Below are 27,303 nucleotides of genomic sequence, written 5' to 3'. Positions count from 1 at the left end.
CCTAAACAATTTCTTGTATGTTTTTAAAGTTCTCCAGTTTCAAGGCAAGGTACGACTCACGTCTGGAGGACAAATCAAGGTGATTATCAGCGCTGAATCCAGATATGTTAAACAGGGTGGCTGGCAAGTATCAAAACTGTTCCACTGAATACGACAGCAGAGAAACATTTGCTGAGAGCTTATCAAATGTAAATAATTTACCTTGGGACAGAGAGGTCCCCTTGGCTTTATAACTGAACCAAAGGCGTTAAGGATAAATCCTGAAGCTGCAGACTGGGAGATCCAAAAAAGTAAGTAGGGGGTGAATAATCTCCAGTCCAAGTACATATGCAGAGGCCAATAATCAGTACCAACGGACAATCCAAACAGCGCCCAAGCTAAGGTCCAGGAAACAACTGGCTCATATCACCACCGAAGACTTTCATCTCCCCACTGGTCAGCAAGAGCCGGGGGGTTTGGCGGGGAGAAGGCCACTCCCAGAGAAATCACCAAATATGGAATTTAAAAGAAAAGGAGGATTAGTAAAAACATACAACAAGCCAAACACCGGAGAGGAGAAAACTAGCAATTACCATTCTTTACTAATTAACAGTGAAAAAAAATCTAATACATTATCAAAAATAATTAATACATCATTCAACCTATCATTAACTGGCAACAAGATGACAATATATATGCAAATATTGTTCAAATGAGTTGGGAAGGCTGGGAAGGACCTGGTCCCAATTGTAGAACTACTGAATTGCACACACAACCATCACATGCCATATTTGATTTCAAAACTGCCTTGAACACATAATTTACAAAGACTTCACATCCTTATTTTACTTCATATGACAGTTTCATATAGTATCTCATTTTGTTGACGAAACTTCAATAGCATTGTTGTTTCACCAATTAAATATCAAGTGAAGAAGTGGTCTTTTTTCCAATCAGTGGTGACACACAGCTGTGTTGTACCCTGTCACCATTTATATTCTATCTAAGGAACCCTCCTCTTAAGTAAAAACCTAATCGCTCCTTTTCACCCCAGTTAAGCAAAGCTAAATTGGCACCACCCATAGATATAGAGAGGAGAGATTGGACAGCACATAATAGCCAAAGCAGTCTAAGACGTGCTCTGCCTGGTGCCATTGCTTGGCAACCAATCTCGTAAGCAGTAGCGCAAAATCACACAATCTTATGGGAAACCCTGTACTCTTTAAAACGGGTTTTCTCAGAAGTCCATCAAGACTGTCAAATGATTTAGTGCACCATTTACTGTATACAGTATGTACTGTATGCAGAAATAGAAATATTTAATTTTGCCGGTATATTTCTTCTACGGTTAAGCCATAAAGTTTTGTAGATATGGCAACTACGTTATGGTTATTTTCTCAGCAGTCTCTAATGACTGGTAAATTATTTTTGCAGCATTTACCAAGGACAATGTATAAGAAATATAATTCTGTCTGCTGTAGTTTGTATAGACTTGAGCAATATAGTTGACCAATTTGTCTATTGTTATATGCCTTTCTTTCCACCATGAATTTACAGTCCTGTTTTAGGGGCCATAGGCATATAATATATAATATTAGTGAAAGCCTAGGTTCAATAGCCTGATACCTGTCAGCCAATATTCACTAGTGTGCACGTAGGTACTGTTGGTTGGGATAAGTGAAACAAGCTCATCTCAGACAAGGTCACAATTAGGGTTTCCAGTCTGAGCCTGATTTTTCAAGTTATAACTTAGGAAGAATTTGAAGTTTTCCTTTTAAGTAAAAATGATAATGGTAAAATTGAAGAATATACTACTATCTTTAAGTGTTCTGGCAGATCAAATTCAGCAGAGTCCTCTCCATACCAGGTTTGAGAACTTACTGATATCATGTAAATAACGCTACCATAACATTTCATTAACACTTAAAACTGCAGCAGGCCTGGATCTAGGCCTCCTGATACTAGCCTGTTTACATTTTTGTAGTACAAATACGTAATAGGAAAAATAGTCAGGCATAACCATAGTTGTATGGACTGATGGTAACCCTACATGCCAGTGACTTTTCAGGTAGATATCAGCACTGAACAACTTTTATTCTATACAATTCGTCCTTTGGAATAATATTTTATGAGCTGTAGGTACGTACTACAGATAAACAATATCCCTGCTTTAATAACAAGCTTATTACAACAGTCATTGCGTATTTCATTAGATATAAAAGCAGGAGTTAAGTTGACTGCGATCTAACACATTTACTTGAGGTTATTTCAAGTCATAAAGATTGTCATGAATGAAAAAAAGGGTCTCCTACTTGTAAAATGTGTTCCCCTGTTCTTTTGTGAACTTATTCCTTTAATTGACACAGTTGGTGACCCAGCATTGGGTGCCAGAAGTGGCTTTTTTGACACTGGTCTCCGCAGTTGATACCGATGCCATTTCTGACAATGATGGCATAACAATGGCTCCTTACATGCACGCGATCGTCGCTTGTCTGTCCAATCTCTCCCCTCTATATCTATGGTGCTGCCCTAATATTCCCATCATCTATGTTATGGTGAAACTGAAGGCTGCTACTGCACCCCTTTAGTTTAATGAATAACATTGTGTGTGCAAAATGAGCGCCATGTTTAGTGCCGACCCCTCAGGGATGAGTGTAAAAATAGCAAAAGATATTGTCTGCAAAAGATATTGACTATGTACTTGTAAGCCTTTGCAGGTCTCATACCATTGTGTAAAAGAGCTTTGAAAGGCAAATGATCCTGCTCATTTTAACCTATTAAACAGCAACCTATTCATTAAACAGTTAAACTGTTTATTGTAACCCTTTAAACAGCAAGGTGTAACCGTTATGTATGATTGAATATACGTACCGTATGTGTTATTCTACCTGCATAATATTACCTTCAAGTCTTCTAAGTATACGTAGTACTATACACAATTGCCTTTTTTGACAGGTTACAGCACGCGCTTACTGTTCACAGCATGGAAGTGGAGAAGAAGGTGCAGCAAGTGGAGGGAATGGCAATGGACAGAAGGTGAGACTTCTATTTACAGTTCTGTCTACCTAGACAAGGTGACAGTTTATGTCAGGTTGTAATGATAATGCAACATACTGGTTTATGCTTATGAATAAGCATTTTTAGGAAGGTCACATAAAAAGAGAGACAATTGAAGATGAAAAGAAGCACCTTTTGCAAGACAGTATTGGCAGACATTTGATATTTGAGAAGTTAGTTGTCGACACTACTGTATAGAGGACCATATCACTTATTTATGTAATGTATTGAGGTTGTTTAGCAATTGCATGTGAAAGCAGCCTTGTGTGGATTGTTATGATATATACAAATATTTTCAATAGGCCAGAAGCCATGAGGCTGTGGACTCATGTGATAAACTGGTTAGCCGTAGAGCAGGATAAAAGAGTAACCAACATGGAAAGGAATTGGTTCATAACAGGAGCTTAACCAGTATACTCTACTGTGGTTTTTATTGAACATTAACACTGTTATATTTGCTGACCAATATTGTTAAAAAATATTTGTTGCTATTATGAAATAGGTTTATAACCCTTCTTATTAAATGGGTGTTAATAAGCCCTTTCTTATTAGCAGGGTGATGGAGATGACGGCCCAATGATAATGAACCTTCCAGCCACGATGAGTGTGCCAGAGGTTTGGCCCAATGTACCTGTTATTGCCATCAACAGAAACCCAGTGTTTCCACGTTTCATAAAAATAATTGAGGTGAGTCAAGAATTCCATTTGAATTTTAGTTCTCAGTTATTATTCATAATGGATTAGTATTTTTGTTAAATTATGTACTACTGTAGAAAAATAAAAAAGAAATTAAAAAAGACAGGAATAAAATAAAACAAAGTCCTGCATTCGCCCAAAACAAATCTGCGAGCATATTAATGGGAATGTTAAATGTAGGGTCGTCAGATTCTTTTAGCAGAAATTATTCATGTTAACCCTCTTACGCCGGAGCCCTAAAAATCAAACGTCTCCCGTATGCGGGCCTGGTTTGGAGTGAGCGCGGAAGTGGAAAAAAAATATTTTTCAAAAATTACAGCGCGCGTACTTTTGAAGATTAAGAGTTCATTTTTGGCTCCTTTTTTTGTCATTGCCTGAAGTTTAGAATGCAACCATCAGAAATGAAAAATAATATCATTATCATATGTAAATAATGCGATATATGGTAGCGAAAAAAGAAAAATTCATACATAATTGTATTCAAATCACGCTGTGCAGAAAACGGTCAAAGATAAACAGTTACTTTTTTTTGTGTTGTATTGTACACTAAATTGCAATCATTGTGATATATAATACATTGTAAAACAATAAAAGCAACACCGGAAAAATATTATCACAAAATGATGTACGAATTCGTAACGAGCGGACGTAAAAAAATGTTATTTTCAAAAATTCACCGTAATTCTAAATAATGTTCTAGAGACTTCCAATTTGTTTCAAAATTAAGACAAATGATTGAATATTACGATACTGTAAGAGTTTTAGATAGAATTGCAGATTTCGACCATTTCGGACGAGTTAAATTTGACCGAATGTCGAAATTTTAATATATATATTTTTTTATATGGACATATTTCGAAGATGGAAAAAGCTACAACCTTCAATTATTTTTTTATTGTATTCTTCATAAATTTGCGCACATTTTGATATATGAAAACTCTATAAAAAGGAACTAATATGAAAAGGAGCAAATATTATGATAATGCCATGTACGTATTTCGGAGACTTGCGGCCGCGAATCGGCGCGCGGAGTGAAGGTAAATATATTTTTCAAAAATTCACCATAAATCACAATATTGTTTTAGAGACTTCAAATTTGTTTCAAAATGAAGAAAAATGACAGAATATTACTAGGCCGTAAGAGTTTTAGCTTACAATTGCGTTTTTCAACTATTTCGGTAGAGTCAAATTTGACCGAACGTGGTTTTTTTCTATTTATCGTGATTTATATGCAAATATTTCGAAAAAAGAGAAAAGATACAACCTTCAATCATTTTTAGTTGTATTCTACATGAAATAACGCACATTTTCATATATAAAACTTTATGTAACAGCTAATTTTAAATGGTGCAAACATTTCGACAATCGCACAAAAAAATTCTGATTTTTTCGGAAGTTACCGCGCGAACGTAATGTTTTTTTTTTCATAAATTCACCATAAATCGAAATATTGTGCTAGAGACTTCCAAGTCGTTGCAAAATGAAGGTAAATGATTGAATATTATATAATAATAAGAGTTTTAGCTTACAATTGCGTTTTTCGACCATTTCGGTAGAGTCAAAGTTGACCGAAAGTTGAAATTTTTGCACTTAACGTTATTTATATGAAAATATTTCAAAACTGATAAAAGCTACAACCATGGGTTGTTTTTTGTTGTATTTTTGCATGAATTGCGCAACAATTTCCAATATATAAAACTTTATGTAACGGCAAATTTAAAAGGGTGCAAACATTAGGACAATCGCACGAAAAAATTTATCGGAAGAGTTATCGCACGAAACGTAAGGAAAAAGTTTTTTTCATAAATTCACCATAAATCGAAATATTGTGCTAGAGACGTCCAATTTGTTGCAAAATGAAGGCAAATGATTGAATATTACTATAATGTAAGAGTTTTAGCTTACAATTGCGTTTCTCGACCATTTCTGTAGAGTCAAAGTTGACCGAAGGTTGAAATTTTTGCACTTATCGTTATTTATATAAAAATATTTCAAAACTGATAAAAGCTACAATCATGAATATTTTTTAGTTGTATTGTTCATGAAATTGCGCACATTTTCATATATAATACTTCATGTAAAGGATAATTTAAAATGGTGCAATAATTATGTCAAAGTGACGAAATAATTTCCGAGATGTGTCACTGATACTTTTTAGTGCGTTAAGAAAGAAATTCGCGCTTGCGCGCCTGCGTAGCGATTGTAAACAAAACAACGCCTTGATCCGTGAACTCCCAGCATCCCCCAAGGCGCGTGATACAAAAGTTTTCGGCTGGTAGGCCTATAAGTATTTTTCCCGAATTTTAAAAAAAAACTTTTTTGAGCCGCGTATGATACGTCCAATCGGCATACGGGAGACATTTTGACTCGACGTTTAATACGTCCAATCGGCGTAAGAGGGGTTAACTTACAAACTGTTTGTGGTCTTCATAAGTTGAAATTTTTTAACTCCACAGATATCAGACAAAGAGCTAATGGACCTTATAAGGAGGAAAGTCCGTTTAAATCAGCCATACGCTGGAGTTTTCAGAAGAACAATGAAAGGTGAGTGCTCAGAGACTTTATTTTACTACAGTCCTCACAGTGTGCTGTGATATGACCTTTGAAACTTAGAAGTTGAAAGCGTGTGTAGCTGTACGTATACTGTATATTTTTAGTAATAGGAGATTGTTCCGACACGGCATACAAACCTTCGTCCTTTTTACAATAGGAAGGTACTAGCGGCAGCTGGATAGGTCGTAAGCTTTCGAACAAGGGGTTCGGTAGTTAACTGCTTGTCCGACAGGCTGCGCTGCAGCGCGCGACTCGGGAGGTAAACAAATCACTTTTGCTTTCGGCCTGCTGGCGTGTGGACGTGTATCATCGCTCTCTGCCCGCTTCATCGTCGTTGCTTTCGCATGGTTGTGTTTTTCTTTTTCTATTTATCTAGTGAAACTGAATTGTAAGTACAATCATTTCATATTTATTTCCATTGAATTCAATTGTGAATTAAAGGATCTTGGTTTCACCACGCCCTCCGATTACCCGAGTGCCGGGACTGAAGGGCGTAAGTGCGGGAATTCATTTTCCCAAAATGATCCTCGTATTGTGTATCCTTGGTCGTATTGTGGTAAATGCTCGTTGCCGAGCGAATGCGCTCGGCACGAAAACTTATTCTGTATGAAGTGGAATCGCAAGTACAGTATTCTTTTTCATTTTCATATATATTATTTGATTGTAGCAATACTCATTTTGGATCAGTTTCCGAGCTTACCCGGAAATTGATCCTTTCCCCTTTTTATTTGAATGAAGTGAAATCGCAAGTGCAGTTCTTTTTCATTTTCATATTTTATTGAGATTGCATTGTTTACTTGGATCAATGTTTCCGCTATTTCCTGGGAATTGATCCTTCCCCTTTTTATTTGTATGAAGTGAAATCGCAAGCGCAGTATTCTTTTTCATTTTCATATATATTTTGATTGCATCAATTCATTATGGATCAAGGTTTCCATTCTAATCGGGAATGGATCCTTTTACCCCTGCGCTCGGTACCGAGGGCGCAAATGCGCTCGATCGAGCCCTTATTCATTGTGAAGTGAATCGTAATGCAAGATTCTTTTTCATTTTATTCCTTTTATTATTGATTGCATCAATATTTATTTGGTTCAAGTTCCGCTCAGTCAGGGAATTGATCCTTATGCCCTTGCATTCGGGCCGAGGGCACGATTGCTCTCGGGCTCTTATTATTATTGTTGGGTACATGGGTGCTGTGCGGGGGTGGGGAACGAGAAACCCCCCCCCCCCCCCCCCCCCCACCCCCCCCCCCCCCCCCCGCTCAGCTCCCACAGATGGCCCTTCCCCTTGGGGGGGGAGGTTATCTGCGTTCTTCTCCTCGCCCGATCCGTCGAGCGTGGGGGAGGGCGCTCGGTGCCCGATGTACAATTGTATTCGGGGTCTTCCACTCGTTCGGAGAGGGGACTTCCCCCCCACTAATCGCTACTACTGTTATTTCCGCAGGTGCTACTGCCACGAGGTTGGACCTTGGTGAGGTATGGGCGTCCTTCCATTTGCAGGGCGTGCTAGTGTCCAGGGGCTGCGGTTCTATGTCTGGGCCTACTGCGGTCACCCATGGAGTGGTGACCACGCTCCAGGTGACGACGTCCCTCCTCACCTGGTGTACTCGCCTCACGTGGTAACAGTCTTGCCTACAGCCGCTGTGAAGTGCCGTTCGCCGTACCGAGAGGGGGGCGTGCCGCCGCCGCTCGTGGTTGCCGCGCTGCCGCGACCACATTTCCGCTGCCCTAGAGCTCGCCCCTGGACCTGCCGCCGGTACCAGGATGTTGCTGGCTGCTGCTCCACTTCCTGTGTTTCCGGTGCTGCCTGCCGTACCTGCCGATTCTGGGCTGACTGTCCATGCAGTTGCTGCGCTGGCGGTCCCTGCCGTTGCTGCGCTGGCTGTCCCTGCCGTTGCTGCGCTGGCTGTCCCTACCGATGCTGTGCTGGCTGTGCCTGCTGTTCCTGAGATGCCCATACCTGCTGACGTCGTCCCTGTTCGTGGTGGTACTACCCCAGACTTTGGTCTGTCTGTACAGGTGCGTCCGGGCCCTGTGGCTTCGGCTACAGCAGCCCCGGCTCCGCCCTGGATAGCAGATCTTACGTCTGTCCTGAGGAAGCTGACGAAGAAGAGGAGGAAGGTGTCGTCGTCGTCGTCTTCATCTTCTTCATCGTCGTCGGCTGCCGCCTCTTCCCCTTCGACTTCTAAGGCTTCACAGCCGAGGAAGAAGAAGGTTGCCTCCTCCCTCCTAAGAAGTCTCCCTCGGGAGCTTCTCGGGACCCGTCTCACCTCGGTGGGACGGGAGGGTTCCTTCCGCTGGTCCTCCTGCTCCTTCGGGAGCGGGGCCCGTCTCTTCCTTACCACAAGGAAGAAGACTACGGGACCAGAGCGTCAGGTCTGCCTCTCCCGTACCTTCAACCCCCTTCAACTCCTCGGGTACACCGGGAGGAGCGAGGTATTGAGGAGTGATCGTGAGGGGTGCGCCCCTCATGATCCCACCACGACGCCCTACGTGCCAGGCACGGTTCTTGGACCGGCCAGGACGTATGCGCAAGTGGATGGAGAAGACCGAGAGGGCTGTCGCTGTTCCCCCTTCTTAGGAGGAAGGTTCTCGGAATATGCTCTTGTTCGAAGGGCTTTAACGGTCCCACTCTGCAAGATGCTGTGACTTCCGAGATCCAGAGGAACTTTGCCGAGGTTATGGTGCTGATTCGTCAGCACAACGACCTCGGGGAAGGATCGCCGCTCCCACCAGCAGAGCCACGTCTCGGCTCGAGTCGTTTTGGGGCCCGAGAGGGAACCCAAATCGACGGTGGGTCTGCCGCGATCGGAGCTTGCCGACTGTTGTTGAACCAGGTAGTCTCTCGTCTCCGGACAAGAAAGGCTCTCAGTTCTGGCCGGTCGAACAAGCTACTTCACCTCCTCTACTGCGACAGAGGCGTTTCTACGTGTCTTCGGACACTGTATTTGAATACCCCTTCGGTCCTCCTGAGGTTTCGACCTCGACGAGGACTGGAATGAGTCGGAGGACGGTATCGGCTCTCTCCTGTCAAGTGTCGATCAGCCCCACCCAGACGACGTTCACAGTGGCGGCAGACCCTTACCTACAGTATGAGTTCGTAACCAATCCTCGGGAAAACGTTTTCTCCTGACGATACGTTTTCCCAGGCTCTGAGGAGGCCATCGCCGTAAGGCGATGGCTTGCTCCTTTCTTCTCCAACTGCTAGTTCCGCTGGGAAGGCGAGCCAGTATCCAATTCCTCCCCCATTCCCTCTCTCCTTACGGCTACGAGGGAAAGGGGAGGGATCCTACAGAGATTTCTCTGTAAGATCCCACGTTAGGGGCTGCTCTACCGGGGGGTGGGGACCTTCGGGTCCTACCTGACGTAAGCCCCGGTCGTTGAGGAGGGATCCTGCCCCTTTCTCGATTTCTACGGGAATCGGGAGGATCACCAGCCGATATCGTTTGACGAATTCGGTGGGGGGGTTTCGCAGAGTGCTTAGAATTCTACGGAATTTCTAGCGCACTCAGAATGTTCGAGTTTTTTACGATCTCCAAACACTTAGGCGAGACCACGGTCCAAAGTGAGCGAGAATCCCCGATAATTGTTACACGATAATCGGGAACCTCGCTTATGCTCGAATTCCTGTAATTTCTAGCATTTGGAAGAAGGACTGCTGCTGAAAGAAGAGTATCTCACAGTAGGCGATTAACCTGGAATAGAGAAGAACGGACGGGAACTTCCAGTTTGGCTTGAACTATCGTCTTCGGTCTGTTCACCATTGAAGCTTTCCTTTGGGAAAGACTTCTCCTTCACTCTCTTGACTAGAGAAACCGAAGGCGTCGATCTCCAATCCTTATTCTCATTCCTCGAGAGGAAAAGAATTTAGGATGGAGGTCGTGGTACAGAACCTACAATATACTACGTATATTACCCTCGGCGACATGATTCTTTTAACAGTTGAATTGTCCGGGGGGTAGGCGCATACCGTAGTTAACTCTACGGTTTGTGACCGAGACGAATTGTATCTTAATTGAACTGCAACTCGGGGTTGCTGCAACCTCCCAGCAGTTATCCAGTTTCGATTTTAGATACTTGGTATTGTCATGACAACACCAAATCAGCTTTTGTTTTTACCGAAATCCGTTTCGGTTAAATATAATTGCTCGAGCGTATTCTTTATGCTCGATGGTTCTAGCCGAACGCATTCCTTCGTGGAATAATGGATTACCTGGCAACTCAGGATGACGAGTCACCGAGAGCTACTGCGTATTGAACTGCCTGATAGCGGCTCAGTATCAGCTAGGTCTCGGAGATGCACGGTCGGTTACGTCTCTCTCTCCCCTGGTTGATTGACTACCGAACCGTATCTCTGCCCAACAATCATGGACTTAGGTCTCTGATTAACGGGATTCTCGCAATAATGAATGACCATCTACTGCTGTGACGCTCGATTTCATCGCCTTCGACATTGCGAGAATTTTCAACGAGTATCTCTTGGACTCTTTCATCTTTCTGTTTACCGCACGGTAACAGAAGTCTGTACTAGTCACCCGCCGCATCGCACCGCGATAATGCGAATAATTTTTGCAGACATCTGAGTTTGTCTTCAAAATATCTCTTATTCGTAGGTGTGCAATTATTCTTTGCTCGCCCGGAATTAACAGATATGTCAGAAGACATCGCCTACTCTCCGACCTGACAGCTCTACTTCCAAATGTTCAGCCCATGAGAAGCAGTTCTTCAGTGCAGTATTTTCCTGTCTTCATTACTGAAAAGCGCTCCGCTTTTATTGCAACTACGATCCTCACCGGACAGCAATGAAAATAAAGCGGTTAGCGTTTCCTCAGTCTTTGTAGCACAGGTTCAGAATCTTGAGAATCCTTCTCTCGGTTCAGCTGTGAAGACGTAGGTTGCATTTTCTGTACACCTTCGTCTTCAACGACACATAGTGTTTTAGCCGAGAATCAACTATACTATGAGATATCTTGCCATCAGGGACCTCGGTCTCTAGAAGGCAATTGACGTTCGCCTGTTGGGCACATGCCTTAAGGAGAGTCATCACCCTTGCCTTCTGGCATCGGTGACGAACAAATTATTTGTTTAGTCTCTTGGCATAACCCTTTTAAGGCGAAGGTCACATGACTTGCTCGGATGCTTGGACAACTTGCCTCCTACCCGAACGCAGTCAGTCGGCAGCTGTCAGAGCGCCCAAGTCTGTTACGAACTTCGCTGTGGACTTAGTTCGGTTGTTCCATAACAGTCTTTCTTCGTCCTAACGGCTTGTCACAGTACCCATACCATCGACACCCACTATTGAGTGTCGGTGTCCTATCCACTACCACCGAGAAGAACAACTTTCGCTGCAGACGGATAGACCAGTATGGGTACAGGACATCACCGAAGAGTCGAGAAGAAGAGGGATAGGTCATATACTACCATTCCCCGTTCTTTTCCTCTGAGGTAATTGCCATGACTTTTTCTGCGAAGTCAAGCATCCAGGGGATGGGGATTCGTGACGCTCGATTTCGTACCGAATTCGTAGCGAAGACTCTGAACCCTTCGGTTCCTGACGATCGGTTAGAGTCCTTCACAATCCCCTCCCTAATGGACTTCACCGCCTTCGATGCGAAGGAGATGCTGCTTTGTCCTGTGAAAGCGCGACCGCGCTTTCTGAAGAAACTCGACATCCCAGGCTGAGTGTTGAAGACTCTTCGTCAGCACCAAGATGACCTAGAAGTACACTCCCTCGAGTTACACAAGAACTTCTCCGTGGCGCAGGTACTGAAGGCAGGGGTCTGGGTACAACAGACCACTGGCACCTCCTTCTACCTTTTGGATATTGCCCACAGGTCCTTGGATCGTTTTCCTTGGGGAACCCGTGTGGCTGCTCAACACGTTGTGTAGCTAACCCAGACCTAGCAGGCTGAACAGCATCGAGTCCTGGTGTGACTGTAAGAATAGATAGTGAATGAGAGATTGACTGGCTTCTCTTCCTATCTTTTTCTCCCCCTCTACCATGTGGGTAGAGGGATACGGTCATCACCTTGCGGATAAGGACGAGATGCCGGTGAGCTACTCGACAGAGCCCCATCCTATCCCTTTCACTAGGGATGGGAGCGAATATCCACCATTTCCTCCTACAAGGGGGGGGGAAGTGGATGCCAACAAGAGACAAACCATAACTTTATGTTGCCTCTTGCAAATAGGAACTTGTTCTTGTTTGCTGGTACGAAGAGATAACGCTTGCCTCTCTCTTAGTACTTGGTCCAGAGGTCTGACCATTGATCCTGCGGTGCACACCCCCGATCAATCGGACAGAGGCGTGGATCCCTCCCTCGCTCTTACGACCAGGGAGGCATTCAAGGTTGGGCGAACACCAGTCTGTTCACAAAAGACTCAGATTCCTCCCACCAAGAAGTGAGTCTTCCTATTGTAAAAGGACCGAAGGTTTGTATGCCGTGTCGGAACAAATGACAATTTGTCCAAAATTGCATTTTTCCTAACTATACAAACCTGAGGTCCTTTTACACATAGTCCCACCTCATGCCACCCCTCACTCTGCAGTTTTTGCTTGGGCCAAAAGCAAAGTGATTTGTTTACCTCCCAGTCGCGCGCGCGCGCGCCTGTCGGACAAGCAGTTAACTACCGAACCCCTTGTTCGAAAGCTTACGACCTATCCAGCTGCCGCTAGTACTTCCTATTGTAAAAGGACCTCAGGTTTGTATAGTTAGGAAAATGCAATTTTGGACAAATTGTCATATTTAAACCGAGGTGTGCTATGTTACAGACATCCTTAGTGCTCTTATTCATATAAGTTGAAATATTTGATAGTTGCATAGTTATGTATTTTGATTGTCAAGGCCTTGCATAGTCTTTAAACCTTAGGATCACCAAAGAATATGTTATATTTATATATGAATGACCAGTTGTGTAAAAAACATATAAGCAATATCTATAAAAAGTTTTGTCATTCCCTAATTACAGTGTGTTTTACATTTTAGTATTTTTTTTTAGAAATTGCATATGTCATTTTCAGATTACTTTGCTCTGATATGTTAGGATATGTAAGTCAAACTACTTTTCACTGAAATTTTCCAGTGACGAGAGAGAGGTTGTTGACACAATAAGCGAGCTTCATTCCATAGGAACGTTCGTTCAGATCCACGAATTGCAAGACATGGGCGACAAGTTGCGCATGATTGTTATGGCTCACCGACGCATCAGCCTTACAGATGTTTTGCACGACGAGCCGTTAGAAGAGGATCAGATCTTGGCAGAAAAGGGACAGGGTTAGTAGAAGTTTGTTGCAATTTTAATTTTTGGCCTTTTAGAATAAGACAGTAAGACCTCTTCATCTTAGAGCAGAGGGACTTCAACTTTTGATAACGTAGCTACGGTATTTCATATATGATGAGTTTCTCAGAAAGATACTCTTAAACACTTCTTCATTTGGCAAAACCGTATTGTATTAATAAACAATTACCTGTATTAATAAACAGTTACCATAACACAGTGTAGAAAAGGCTGGGACACTTTTTACGTTGTAAACTTATGGAATTGTAATTCCCTAATAGCGTAGGTCTTGTAAAACTGGTCTGGGGAATGATTAACTAAAGCAAATGGTATGTCATAAGAAATAACTAAAATAACCACCCAAGGTGAATTATGCCCAAGCAAACATTCAATGTGTAGTACACATAACAGATAGTATTGGGGAGTGGCAAAACTAGGGAAAGTTAATAAGATCGGGTAATTCCTTTGTACAAAAAATATGGATAAACATAAGTAATTCCTGTGTACAAATGGGCATTTCAGTTTTCACTAGGCATCACTTAAGATTCTTTGCAGCTTCACTTTGGCCCCTAGTTGCAACCCCTTTCACTCGTTTGACTGTATGTCCGTTCATATTCTCTTTCTACCATCTTACTTGCAACAATTGTTACATAGTGCAAGTGTGAGGTTTTCCTCAACAATTGTGACATAGTGCAACTGTGAGGTTTTCCTCCTGTTACACTTCTAAAAACTTGTTAATCTCAATTTCCCTTTCAGAGAGTGCTCTCATGAGTCTTAGCACTTGGCCTTTTGCCTAAATTTTATATCCCATTCCATTCAGCTTTCAAGCGCAATACAATTTCCAAAGGGTCTGATTACGGTAGTGATGTTCGGAGTGTAGGGCACTGCTCTTCATGTCTTTCTGTGCATAGGGAGTTAGAGCTACAGTTACAATGATGTCTCTTTTAGCAAATGTTGAGCTACGACTACCACCCTTCAACACACCTTTTACAGTGACCCTCGAAGAGCCGCCAAACCCAGAGAACGAGGACAGCAAGTTGCGAAGGCTGCTGCGCAGGAGACGGAAGACCTCCACCGACGAAGCCAAGGTAAGTTGCGTCTCTCTGGTTAGTGGATAAGCGTATTCTTCATTTTGGTTAGTTATTGATCAAGAACTTGTCTTGCTAAGTATAGTTACACTTTTCTTCTTTTTTTTTTTTTTTTTAGTATATTAGTATGTTAATCGTTTTGTAATAATTGAATTATATATATAATTTTGTTCATGAAACTTACCTGTCAGATATATATATAGCTGTATTTTCCGAATCCGACAGAAATTTAAACACTTACGACACACGCAGTGGGAGTCAGGTGGTTAGTACCCATTCCCGCCGCTGGGAGGCGGGTATCAGGAATCATTCCCATTTTCTATTCATAATTTTTCTGTCGCCGGTGCTGAAAACACCTGTTTTCAGTACCTCCGTCTTAGGATTTTGGAAACTTCATTGCCGCTAAGTATCCTAATTGTCTTTTGATTTATTTACTTGATATGTGGCTAGGCATACGCTATCTTAAATTGATTTGAATTTGATTCATTTTTGCATAAAATATCTGAATCTAGTTAGGCTAGTTTCAGACGGGGTTGTCTGCAAAGATAGGGTGTGGCTACCGAAAGCTTCGGTAGATTCGCACTTGGTATGTACGAGGGGTATGGGTCTTGCTTCTTTGTTGAGATTTGTCATGTAAGGAGTGTGAGACTTTGTCTATTCCGTAAGGAAGACGTATGATTCGTATGTACGCAATTAATCAGTAAACATGTCTAATTCCGTAAGGAAGACGTATGATTCGTATGTACGCAATTAATCAGTAACAAAAGTCAGGGTAGTGAACCTGCTAACCTTCCTGTAGACTTTATTTTGCATAACCCTGTAGTATGGCCTACGGGCTATGTATATGTCTACGAGAGGTGCTCGCTCTCCTTCATTGCTGTGAAGTGCTACTTCTGTAATTGTTACTCCCTAACCCTGCAGTGTTGCCTTCGGGCCCGGCCCCTTAAGCAGTGTCTGTAAGAGAAATTGCCCTTTCTCTGATACTCTTTCGATTCGTAACTTAGAATCGAAAGTGCTTGCTTTAGAGAGTAAAAGTGAAGTGCAGTGATACCCCTTGTGTAGTGGAGGGTGCGTCAGATCGGCCTCGTTTCGCCTCTAGGCCGGGACCTCTGCTTGGACTTCCCAGAACCAGGGAGAGAGCATGTCGAAAGCCGAAGGAGGGTTACGAGGAACCCCCACCGATCTGGCGTGCCTTCGGCAGTTTCTGAAAATGAAAATCCCCAGACTGCCTAAGTGCGTGCACGTGCACGAATCCTGAAGGATTGCTTCTCGTTCCTCCGAAGCGTCCTCCCCGCGCGCAGGGGTTGGAGCTTTCAGATGGACTCGCGCCCTCTAAATAGAAGCTTTATAGAAGAGACGCTTCACGTCCTCTCTCTCTCTCTCTCGTTATGCGTTTCAGTGAGAAGTAAGAAGGCGAACGCTCGCCAAAATGAACTCGTGTCCGTCTTTCCACCGAGAAATCGTAAAAGAAGTCATAGTAGCAGTAAGCTTTTGAGAGCGGACGCCCAAGCCAGGGGCGCGCGGGTGCACGCCAAGCGCGCGCCAGTGGACGCCGAGCGTGTGCGCCAGTGGAGCCGAGCGGCGCTCCAGTGGACGCCGAGCGTGCTACCAGCGCACGCCAGGTGTGTCGCCTGGCTGAACGTTTCTGTTGAACTCTCAAGCTCTTGTTTTCAGATTTGGGCTTAAAGGAATTTTTACCTCTACCTTCGGTGATACCTTCTACCTCACCTGCAAATGTGAAGTAGGCAGTGCTTCGGAGGAAGCTTAAAATGAACAGACAACTTCTTCTTCGAAACCCAGCAAGACATCGGGTTTCGTGAATTCAAGAGGTCTCTGTCAATTAATATTGCTTTTCGCATAGGTGGATGGAGTTAAGGAAAGCTCAAGGGAAGATCTCGTTTTGCTCTACCGCAAGCTTTGCCATTTTCTGCCAATAAATTTAAGTTGCCACTACCGCAGTCAAGACTTTGCGATAAGGCAGTTACGGGTTATAAAGGCTCGATGTCCTGCACGTCAGGACTCTCGGAACAACGTTCAGTAGGATTCTTGCAAAGGCACTCATCAAAAGTACGCTCTTCAGGAAAGCTCAAGACAGGACTTCCTTTGCCATACTGCCAATAAATTTTAAGCTTTAGCAGGCATTAGTTGTGATACGGGAGAGGAAGCTGGTTGGAGAGTTTCTTCCTCTTCCCAGGATAATTTTGCCAGCTTTTTAGCCCATCTGAAAGGGCTTTTCAGATGATAGATTTGTTAGTTCCTAGTCGGGACTACGCTGCCGAATTGATTTTGTTAGTTCCTAGTCGGGACTACGCTGCCGAATTGAACATCGTCGTTCGACCTGACGTAAGCCCAGTCTCTTAAACAGGATTCTTGCCCCTTCCTCGTTTGAGACGGGAATCGGAAAAATAAATGCTCGACTTCCTGGATTACGTTTTGTCAATTCAGTGACTTTCCCCATTGACAATATACTATTGTTTTGTCAAGTAAGTGGGTATCCCCTCATTGACAAAATATCTCTTTGTCCCGTAAATGGGTTAGTTCTCATTGACAAACATCTCATTAACTTGATATTGCGTAAGCGAATAAGCTCTTATTGACAAGATTCGGAAGAGCTCTCATTCGTCATTCGCAGACTCGTACAAGAAATAGACTTGTAGACTACGTCAATGAACCCTTATGTCCAATAACATAAGAAGCTTGAGCTGACTGCTTCGATTCTCCTAAGTTTTGTTCATGAAACTTGCCTGTCAGATATGTATGTAGCTGTATTTCCGAATTCACTATATATATGTCTGCCAGGTAAGTATGAACAAACTTTATTGTGATATAATTTCATATTTTGCCTTGCGTTATTTTATTTCTGGTTGGTTCAAGTCATATACGCTTGCTGTAGTTACCTCTTCGGATGGCAAACCGAGAGGTCTATTGTCCATTTTAAGGACATTTTAATCGTTACTCCCTGCAGCCTTCCAGGAGTTTCCGATTTATCTTTTACCGTTGTATGGTAGTGTTCTGACGACACAAAACGCATCTTTATATTTAGCGTTTTCTGTTTCGCTTAAATATCCAGCTTGAGAGTCTCTTTATGCTAAAAAATAACGGACCTTTTTCTTCGTAGACTAGGGTAGCTGGCAAAACCCCAGGCATAAAGTTTAAGAGACGACGATGACGGACGATCGTAAGCTGCTGCTGTCACTGTCCTCCTCCTCCAGTCCAATCTGTCCAAACGAGCCAGTTTAACAGCTCGTTTCGCTGTCATGCGCGGTAGGTTAGGTCGTCTCTCTCCTGCGGGATTGACTGACTAACCGTATCTCTGTGATGGCAGTTACGTCTCTCTCTCTCCTGCGGGATTGACTGACTATCTGTATCTCTGCCCTACAATCACGGACTTTAGCCTAAGATTGAGGGGATTTCTTACATGAATGAATAAACATTGCATTCGTTTGGCCTTAATATGTTCTACAGAGATATCTTACTACTTTCGGTGCTCGTTACCGCACGGTATAGGACTACGAGTCTACCGCAACATTGCACTATTATATGCTCTCTTGCTTAGGCAAAGCGCAGCCTTATTAGGGAAGTAAACATACTGTGTGAGGGAATGGATGAGCTTGCTGGGGACCATTTCCTTCCTAAAGAAGTTTGTTTCCCTGAATAGACTGCAATTCAGACCTCTACAGTTTTTTCCTACCGGGAAACTGAAATTTTATTAAAGATCTAGGAATGATTCTGAACATCTCTCGTGCGTTAAGTATCTCTTGAGGTGATAGAAAGAAGGTGCCGACATCTGGAGAGGGATTCAGATGTCCTGGATCATAATCTGAAAGAAGTGGAAGCATTTCAGTCGTCCCTCCAGTCCTCGAAACGAGTTTTTGGAACCATGGTCCATATCAACTCTGATCTTCCACAGCTCTCTCATATCTTAGGAAGTATCTTCTCTCGGTCGTCCCCGGTTCGGGTTTACGAGAAAAGAGCCTTTTATTATAACAACAGGCGTAGAATGGAACGATCCTCTAGAGGTTCGTTACAGGATTGCAAAAGTCCGTACGAATCGTCTCGATCGAAGGCAGCAACTACTGACTTCCGAGTGGAATCTTTCTTTAGAAGTATGTTGAGAGTTGTGGAGACTTTAGGGACGTCCTTTCATTCATCTCTTCGCTAGGTTGAGGACGAAGAGGCTTCTTCTTCTCTGCTCCCTTATTCTCGATCCGGGAGCGGTAACATTAAACGCCATCCTATGATATTGAACGGGGATGGATGTTTAGTCTCTTTTCCCCTTTTTTCAATCGCTTAGGAAATGTAATAAGATGATTTATATCATCACAGGGAGCGACAATGACGCTAATCGCCCCATGTTGGCCTTCAAGATCCTAGATTCACAGAGGTCACGTCCTTCCAAGGACCTTTTCCGAGAGAGTCGGTCTCTTTAACACGAAAGGTACCTATAACCTCTCCGCTCTGAGTCTGACTATGTTCAGACTATCGAGATGTTGACAGCATAAGATTGCCGTCTTCCTTTCCGTTTTGAAGAATGGGTATAAGCTGGCAGTCACAACTATTAAAGAATACGCAAATATGTTGTTGAACGGCCTTGGGGCTCAGAGATTTGCTTCTGTCAAACAACAAAGCCCTTCACGATCTTTTGAGTTCTGTGAAATCTCGAAACTCGCTCACCATCTACTTTTTGTCTCACCTGTTTTCTCGGAGTCAGACACTCGTGCGAGATCAGGAGACATATAGTAGCCCTGAATTTCTTGTTGACGAAGTCGGTTGCGTTTATACACCCCCGATGATCGTTTAACATGAGACCAGGTTGGACTGTCAGGCATTCTTCCTTCGGGACTGAATCGCCTTTTTGCTCCTCGCTCCTTTCTCCTGGCACCAGAAGCTCGAGTCAGGAGTGGCTCAGGAGTTGATTTGCTAACGGCGTTGGGTTGCGTTGATACATCCCCAAGGTTGCTTAGCTTGAATCGCCCAGGCAGTCCAGACCACTCATCCTTCAGCGAAGAATAGTGCCTTATGGTCTTCAGGGTACAGCCTTGCTGTCCTTGATTCGTCTGACTGGTAAACTGGTCGGTCACCTGACGTTAGTACAGACGGACTGACTGTGCATGTCCAGATCGAAGCTTTCAATATGGAACTTAGACATAGTCTGAAGTTCTTGATGTCAAAGCATTCGAACATCTCCTTCCTGTTAACTTCTTGCATGTGATCAGGAAGGCATTTTTTTCTAACCACCCTAGATACGACAAAGAGGGTTAGTGAGATTTTAAGCCATCGTCACAAGTTTTGGCTTTAGAGAACACAAGGAGGTGTGCTCTCTAAGCTTTTCGTTGTGGCCTAAGAATGGAAACCCGTTTTGTCCTTGGGACCAGGAGCTTGGAAGCAGGGATGGCACAAGTTAGTGGGCAGGAGCCAGAGAGAGTCCTGTGCCCTGTCAGGTCTCTCAAGTTTATCTACATAAAACTCAAGAAAGTCGAAGTCGTACAGACAATCTGCAGTGTTCCGAAAAGACCAGACTTGCCCATATCGAAGAACACCCTGGCTTTATTGTTAAGGATTTCTTTCAAAAAAGCTCCTTCATTGTGTTGGCACAAAGATTTGAAATCTTTTGATTTGAATGCTCACGAGGTGAGGGCGCGGCCTCGGAAGCATTTCAACAGAGCATGGCACTCAGCAACATCCTGAGTACCATGTTTTAGCGAAGCAACTCTGTGTTCAATTCACACTCCCTGCGAGATGTGAAGATGGCATATGAGATCTGCTGCTCGCTAGGGCCATACGTGTCTGCAGACACAATCTTGGGGGCAAGAAGTACCACTCATCCTATCCTGTAGAAAATGGTTAGGAAGAGCTCTTAATTTAGTAGTTGAGTCGCCGACAACGGTGACTTCTTAACTCTTAAGCCTTAGTTAACACACCTTAAACTTTGCTAGGTGGGTCAGGTGTGATATATATTTTTATATATATATTTATTTTACTTCTTAGCCCTCATGGTATGGTCAATATGGTCTAGTCACGTCGTGGTCTCGCCCCTGTTGACAGATCATCTGGAGTGCACCAGCTATATAGGTCTCTACCTCGCTGGCAACTCTAGTAGCACAAGCAGACTTACGCGGCAGTAACCACGAAGTCAGCTATGCTAACAGGTAAGGAATCAAGATATCAATTATCTGCATATATATGTTTCCTAAAATCTATTCTGTCTACTCCCACCACCAAAGGTGGGATTCAGCTATATATATATCTGACAGGTAAGTTTCATGAACAAAATGATATTTTAATGATACAATTAAGTTTGTTCATACTTACCTGGCAGATATATATAATCAAGTACCCACCCACCTCCCCTCAGGAGACAGTGGAAATAAAAATTATGAATAGAAAATGGGAATGATTCCTGATACCCGCCTCCCAGCGGCGGGAATGGGTACTAACCACCTGACTCCCACTGCGTGTGTCGTAAGTGTTTAAATTTCTGTCGGATTCGGAAAATACAGCTATATATATATCTGCCAGGTAAGTATGAACAAACTTAATTGTATCATTACAATATCATTTTTCTTTGATTCTGGACATTAGACATCAGGTTGATAAACCTGTATCCACATTACTTTCTGGTTGATTTAATTCAGTGTCCACCTTATTAGCACTGAATATTATCTGTTTTGATTCTGCATAGTACGTACATCTCTGTAGCACTGAATACTGTCTTATTATGCTATTTCATTCATGATAACTAGTATGGGAATACTGTATTTGAAATTATTCTAGAAACTTTTCCCCTAGCTCCTGCTAGTTTGTAAATACTGCATTTGAAATTATTTCTTGAAACTGTCCCCAGCTGCTGCTGTAAATAATAGCTTTAATTTACTTCAGGCAGTAGGTAAAAAAGAATGAAAGGGAATCCTAACCTAGGCATGAATTATATGATTTTTTATTCAGTATTTATATATAATACAGGTTGTTTGGTTTAGTATATGGATATTAGAAAAATAATTTTGTTTTTTCAAAAAATACTACCTGTTATGATATGACTTTGCTTTTATTTTTTTTTTATTTATTTATTTTTTTTTTTTCTTGACAGGAAATATTATCAAAGTTGGGAAATATTTTCTGTGTTCATTCTTATAAATGATGATCCTAAAATCTAGTAAGGGAAAGATAAACTATTTAGAAGCTCACACAACAAAAATTTATGTTTAGAATATTTACTGTTACGGTAGTTCTGCTTTGTCGTAATTTTGAAATCCTAACTGTGAGCCTCTCTCCACTTGATAGGCAGAAACTGTGCAAAGTTCTGAAAATATTGAGGGTACCCCGACTGTAGATGCTTCCACGCAAACACCTCCTACTCCAAAGAGAGTCCTCCTAGCACAGGTGGAAAACATCACTCATGATAAGTTCCAGACAACAGAGGAAGTAAAGGTAAACTGCAGATAACACTTCGTTGTGATGGGAGCTGCTGGGTAATTTCCATAAATTTATGTAGCTTGGTAATTAACATTCCCCTGTGGGGAGTTAGTGTCATCAGTCCTCACTCTGTGCACTGGTGGCATTAAAGTTCTATGCAGCATCCCTTCGGCCCCTAGCTGCAACCCCTTTCATTCCTTTGACTGTACGTCCGTTTATATTCTCTTTCTTCTGTCTCACTTTCCACCCCCCCCCCCCCCCCCCCCTCCCCATAGGTTCCTCGTTGGAGACAAGTGGTTTACGTGCTCACCTACTGGTTAGGTAGCCCCGAGTTCGATTCCCCGCTCTACCAATGAGGAATCAGAGGAATTCGTTTCTGGTGGTTAGAAATTAATTTCTCCATATGATGTGGTTTGATCCTGCAATAAGTTGTAGGTCCCATTGCTAAATAACCAACTGGTTCTTAGCCCATGTAAAAATATCTAATCCTTTGGGCCAGCTCTAGGGAGCTGTTGATCAGCTCAGTGGTCTGGTTAAACTAAGATATAGTACTTAACTTCTACCCTCCCCAAATAGTTGTTTGTTCCGACACGGCATACAAACCTTCGGTCCTTTTACAATAGGAAGGTACTAGCGGCAGCTGGATAGGTCGTAAGCTTTCGAACAAGGGGTTCGGTAGTTAACTGCTTGTCCGACAGGCGCGCGCGCGCGACTGGGAGGTAAACAATCACTTTTGCTTTCGGCCTGCTGGCGTGTGGACGTGTATCATCGCTCTCTGCCCGCTTCATCGTCGTTGCTTTCGCATGGTTGTGTTTTTCTTTTTCTATTTATCTAGTGAAACTGAATTGTAAGTACAATCATTTCATATTTATTTCCATTGAATTCAATTGTGAATTAAAGGATCTTGGTTTCACACGCCCTCCGATTACCCGAGTGCCGAACTGAAGGGCGTAAGTGCGGGAATTCATTTTCCCAGAAAATGATCCGTATTGTGTATGCTCGGTGCCGAGGGCGGGAGAGCGCTCGCTCCGAGCGTATATTTTGGTTGGAAATGTGTAGATGAAAATCGTAAGTAAGTGCTCTTTTCATTTATATTTTTTTTTGACCTGTATGCTCGTTGCCAAGCGAATGCGCTCGGCACGAAAACTTATTCTGTATGGAAGTGGAATCGCAAGTACAGTATTCTTTTTCATTTTCATATATATTATTTTGATTGTAGCAATACTCATTTTGGATCAGTTTCCGAGCTTACCCGGAAATTGATCCTTTCCCCTTTTTATTTGAATGAAGTGAAATCGCAAGTGCAGTTCTTTTTCATTTTCATATTTTATTGAGATTGCATTGTTTACTTGGATCAATGTTTCCGCTATTTCCCGGGAATTGATCCTTCCCCTTTTTATTTGTATGAAGTGAAATCGCAAGCGCAGTATTCTTTTTCATTTTCATATATATTTTGATTGCATCAATTCATTATGGATCAAGGTTTCCATTCATAATCGGGAATGATCCTTTTACCCTTGCGCTCGGTACCGAGGGCGCAAATGCGCTCGATCCGAGCCCTTATCATTGTGAAGTGAATCGTAATGCAAGATTTCTTTTTGGGCATTTTTATTCCTTTTATTATTGATTGCATCAATTTTTATTTGGTTCAAGTTCCGCTCAGTCAGGGAATTGATCCTTATGCCCTTGCATTCGGGCCGAGGGCACGATTGCTCTCGGGCTCTTATTATTATTGTTGGGTACATGGGTGCTGTGCGGGGGTGGGGAACGAGAAACCCCCCCCCCCCCCCCCCCCCCCCCCCCCGCTCAGCTCCCACAGATGGCCCTTCCCCTTGGGGGGGGAGGTTATCTGCGTTCTTCTCCTCGCCCGATCCGTCGAGCGTGGGGAGGGCGCTCGGTGCCCGATGTACAATTGTATTCGGGGTCTTCCACTCGTTCGGAGAGGGCTCACCCCCCCGCGCGAGGGGACTTCCCCCCCACTAATCGCTACTACTGTTATTTCCGCAGGTGCTACTGCCACGAGGGTGGACCTTGGTGAGGTATGGGCGTCCTTCCATTTGCAGGGCGTGCTAGTGTCCAGGGGCTGCGGTTCTATGTCTGGGCCTACTGCGGTCACCCATGGAGTGGTGACCACGCTCCAGGTGACGACGTCCCTCCTCACCTGGTGTAACTCGCCTCACGTGGTAACAGTCTTGTCTACAGCCGCTGTGAAGTGCCGTTCGCCGTACCGAGAGGGGGCGTGCCGCCGCCGCTCGTGGTTGCCGCGCTGCCGCGACCACACTTCCGCTGCCCTAGAGCTCGCCCCTGGACCTGCCGCCGGTACCAGGATGTTGCTGGCTGCTGCTCCACTTCCTGTGTTTCCGGTGCTGCCTGCCGTACCTGCCGATTCTGGGCTGACTGTCCATGCAGTTGCTGCGCTGGCTGTTCCTGCCGTTGCTGCGCTGGCTGTCCCTGCCGTTGCTGCGCTGGCTGTCCCTACCGATGATGTGCTGGCTGTGCCTGCTGTTCCTGAGATGCCCATACCTGCTGACGTCGTCCCTGTTCGTGGTGGTACTACCCCAGACTTTGGTCTGTCTGTACAGGTGCGTCCGGGCCCTGTGGCTTCGGCTACAGCAGCCCCGGCTCCGCCCTGGATAGCAGATCTTACGTCTGTCCTGAGGAAGCTGACGAAGAAGAGGAGGAAGGTGTCGTCGTCTTCATCTTCTTCATCGTCGTCGGCTGCCGCCTCTTCCCCTTCGACTTCTAAGGCTTCACAGCCGAGGAAGAAGAAGGTTGCCTCCTCCCTCCTAAGAAGTCTCCCTCGGGATTTTCTCGGGACCCGTCTCACCTCGGTGGGACGGGAGGGTTCCTTCCGCTGGTCCTCCTGCTCCTTCGGGAGCGGGGCCCTTCTCTTCTTCCACAAGGAAGAAGACTACGGGGACAGAGGGGTACCGGCTAACACCGGTACTGTCCTTTCTCCTGGTGTCAGTGGTTCTGCCACTGCATCAGGGTCCGTCTCGGCCTCTCGTTCGCGGGAGGTACCGAGTGTACGGTCGCCTACCAGCGACCGTGCAGCCAGGAACCAGACCTCTGAGTCCGCTCAGCGTCAGGTTCACGGCACGGGGCGGAAGACTGGTGACAGCCGCTCACGCGACTCTCACCAGACCAGCTCTCGCTCTCGCGGCGACCAGCTGGCTACCCGGGGACGTGACGGTCCACGACCGGCCACGGGCTGAGGCTGGGAAGAGGTCCCTCCCGTTCGCCGGTGCCAGCCACGGCTGGAACCAGCAACGTGACGTGCCGTGAGGACAAGCACCGGTCTCACTGTGACAGTGGAGCCTGCAGGTCGCCTGACCGTCGCTCTCACAGAGAGCGATCGGGTACGGCAACCAGCACCAGCTCTTCTGACACTCGAGATCGGGGCCGCTGTGCTCAGTCCAGCCGTTCTCCACAGCGAGACGGTTCGACCAGGCCTGCAGCTCGATCGCCACCGCGGGTTGACGATCGCCTGCAGCCCTCCAAGCCTGCTGGTTCTGCCAGCGAGCGAGGAGGGAGCGTCAGGTCTGCCTCTCCCGTACCTTCAAACCTCCTCGGGTTACACCGGGAGGAGCGAGGTATTGAGGAGTGATCGTGAGGGGTGCGCCCCTCATGATCCCACCACGACGCCCTACGTGCCAGGCACGGTTCTTGAACCGGCCAGGACGTATGCGCAAGTGGATGGAGAAGACCGAGAGGGCTGTCGCTGTTCCCCCTTCTTAGGAGGAAGGTTCTCGGAATATGCTCTTGTTCGAAGGGCTTAACGGTCCCACTCTGCAAGATGCTGTGACTTCCGAGATCCAGAGGAACTTTGCCGAGGTTATGGCGCTGATTCGTCAGCACAACGACCTCGGGGAAGGATCGCCGCTCCCACCAGCAGAGCCACGTCTCGGCTCGAGTCGTTTTGGGGCCCGAGAGGGAACCCAAATCGACGGTGGGTCTGCCGCGATCGGAGCTTGCCGACTGTGTTGAACCAGGTAGTCTCTCGTCTCCGGACAAGAAGGCTCTCTCAGTTCTGGCCGGTCGAACAAGCTACTTCACCTCCTCTACTGCGACAGAGGCGTTTTCTACGTGTCTTCGGACACCGTATTTGAATACCCCTTCGGTCCTCCTGAGGTTTCGACCTCGACGAGGACTGGAATGAGTCGGAGGAACGGTATCGGCTCTCTCCTGTCAGGTGTCGATCAGCCCCACCCAGACGACGTTCACAGTGGCGGCAGACCCTTACCTACAGTATGATTCGTAACCCTCCTCGGGAAAAACGTTTTCTCCTGACGATACGTTTTCCCAGGCTCTGAGAGGCCATCGCCGTAAGGCGATGGCTGCTCCTTTCTTCTCCAACTGCTAGTTCCGCTGGGAAGGCGAGCCAGTATCCAATTCCTCCCCCATTCCCTCTCTCCTTACGGCTACGAGGGAAAGGGGAGGGATCCTACAGAGATTTCTCTGTAAGATCCCACGTTAGGGGCTGCGCTACCGGGGGGAACCTTCGGGTCCTACCTGACGTAAGCCGGTCGTTGAGGAGGGATCCTGCCCCTTTCTCGATTTCTACGGGAATCGGGAGGATCACCAGCCGATATCGTTTGACGAATTCGGTGGGGGGTTTCGCAGAGTGCTTAGAATTCTACGGAATTTCTAGCGCACTCAGAGTGTTCAGAGTTTTTACGATCTCCAAACACTTAGGCGAGACCACGGTCCAAAGTGAGCGAGAATCCCCGATAATTGTTACACGATAATCGGGAACCTCGCTTATGCTCGAATTCCTGTAATTTCTAAGATTTGGAAGAAGACTGCTGCTGAAAGAAGAGTATCTCACAGTAGGCGATTAACCTGGAATAGAGAAGAACGGACGGGAACTTCCAGTTGGCTTGAACTATCGTCTTCGGTATTCTGTTCACCATTGAAGCTTTCCTTTGGGAAAGACTTCTCCTTCACTCTCTTGACTAGAGAACGAAGGCGGTCGATCTCCAATCCTTATTCTCATTCCTCGAGAGGAAAAGAATTTAGGATGGAGGCCGTGGTACAGAACCTACAAATATACTACGTATATTACCCTCGCGACATGATTCTTTTAACAGTTGAATTGTCCGGGGGGTAGAGGCGCATACCGTAGTTAACTCTACGGTTTGTGACCGAGACGAATTGTATCTTAATTGAACTGCAACTCTGGGTTGCCTGCAACCTCCCAGCAGTTATCAGTTTCGATTTTAGATACTTGGTATTGTCAT

At 44.8% G+C, this 27,303-nt stretch overlaps 1 protein-coding gene across 1 annotated transcript in view; it reads left to right on the top strand.

Annotated features, from left to right (window-relative positions):
* The window catches only part of LOC135199524 (lon protease homolog, mitochondrial-like), a 120,285-nt gene that overhangs the window by 67,421 nt on the left and 25,561 nt on the right, over positions 1-27,303 (top strand). The window contains exons 2-8 of the mRNA XM_064227649.1: positions 2,935-3,015; positions 3,589-3,723; positions 6,189-6,280; positions 7,308-7,313; positions 13,368-13,558; positions 14,511-14,650; positions 21,932-22,078. Coding sequence (XP_064083719.1) covers positions 2,935-3,015; positions 3,589-3,723; positions 6,189-6,280; positions 7,308-7,313; positions 13,368-13,558; positions 14,511-14,650; positions 21,932-22,078 — 792 coding nt within the window. The remainder of the gene's footprint in view (positions 1-2,934; positions 3,016-3,588; positions 3,724-6,188; positions 6,281-7,307; positions 7,314-13,367; positions 13,559-14,510; positions 14,651-21,931; positions 22,079-27,303) is intronic.

Source organism: Macrobrachium nipponense, chromosome 25, assembly GCF_015104395.2.
Source record: "Macrobrachium nipponense isolate FS-2020 chromosome 25, ASM1510439v2, whole genome shotgun sequence".
NCBI classification, from domain to species: Eukaryota; Metazoa; Arthropoda; class Malacostraca; order Decapoda; family Palaemonidae; genus Macrobrachium; species Macrobrachium nipponense.
Note: the sequence above shows the minus strand (reverse complement) of the source record. Positions and strands in the feature narration are given on the sequence as shown.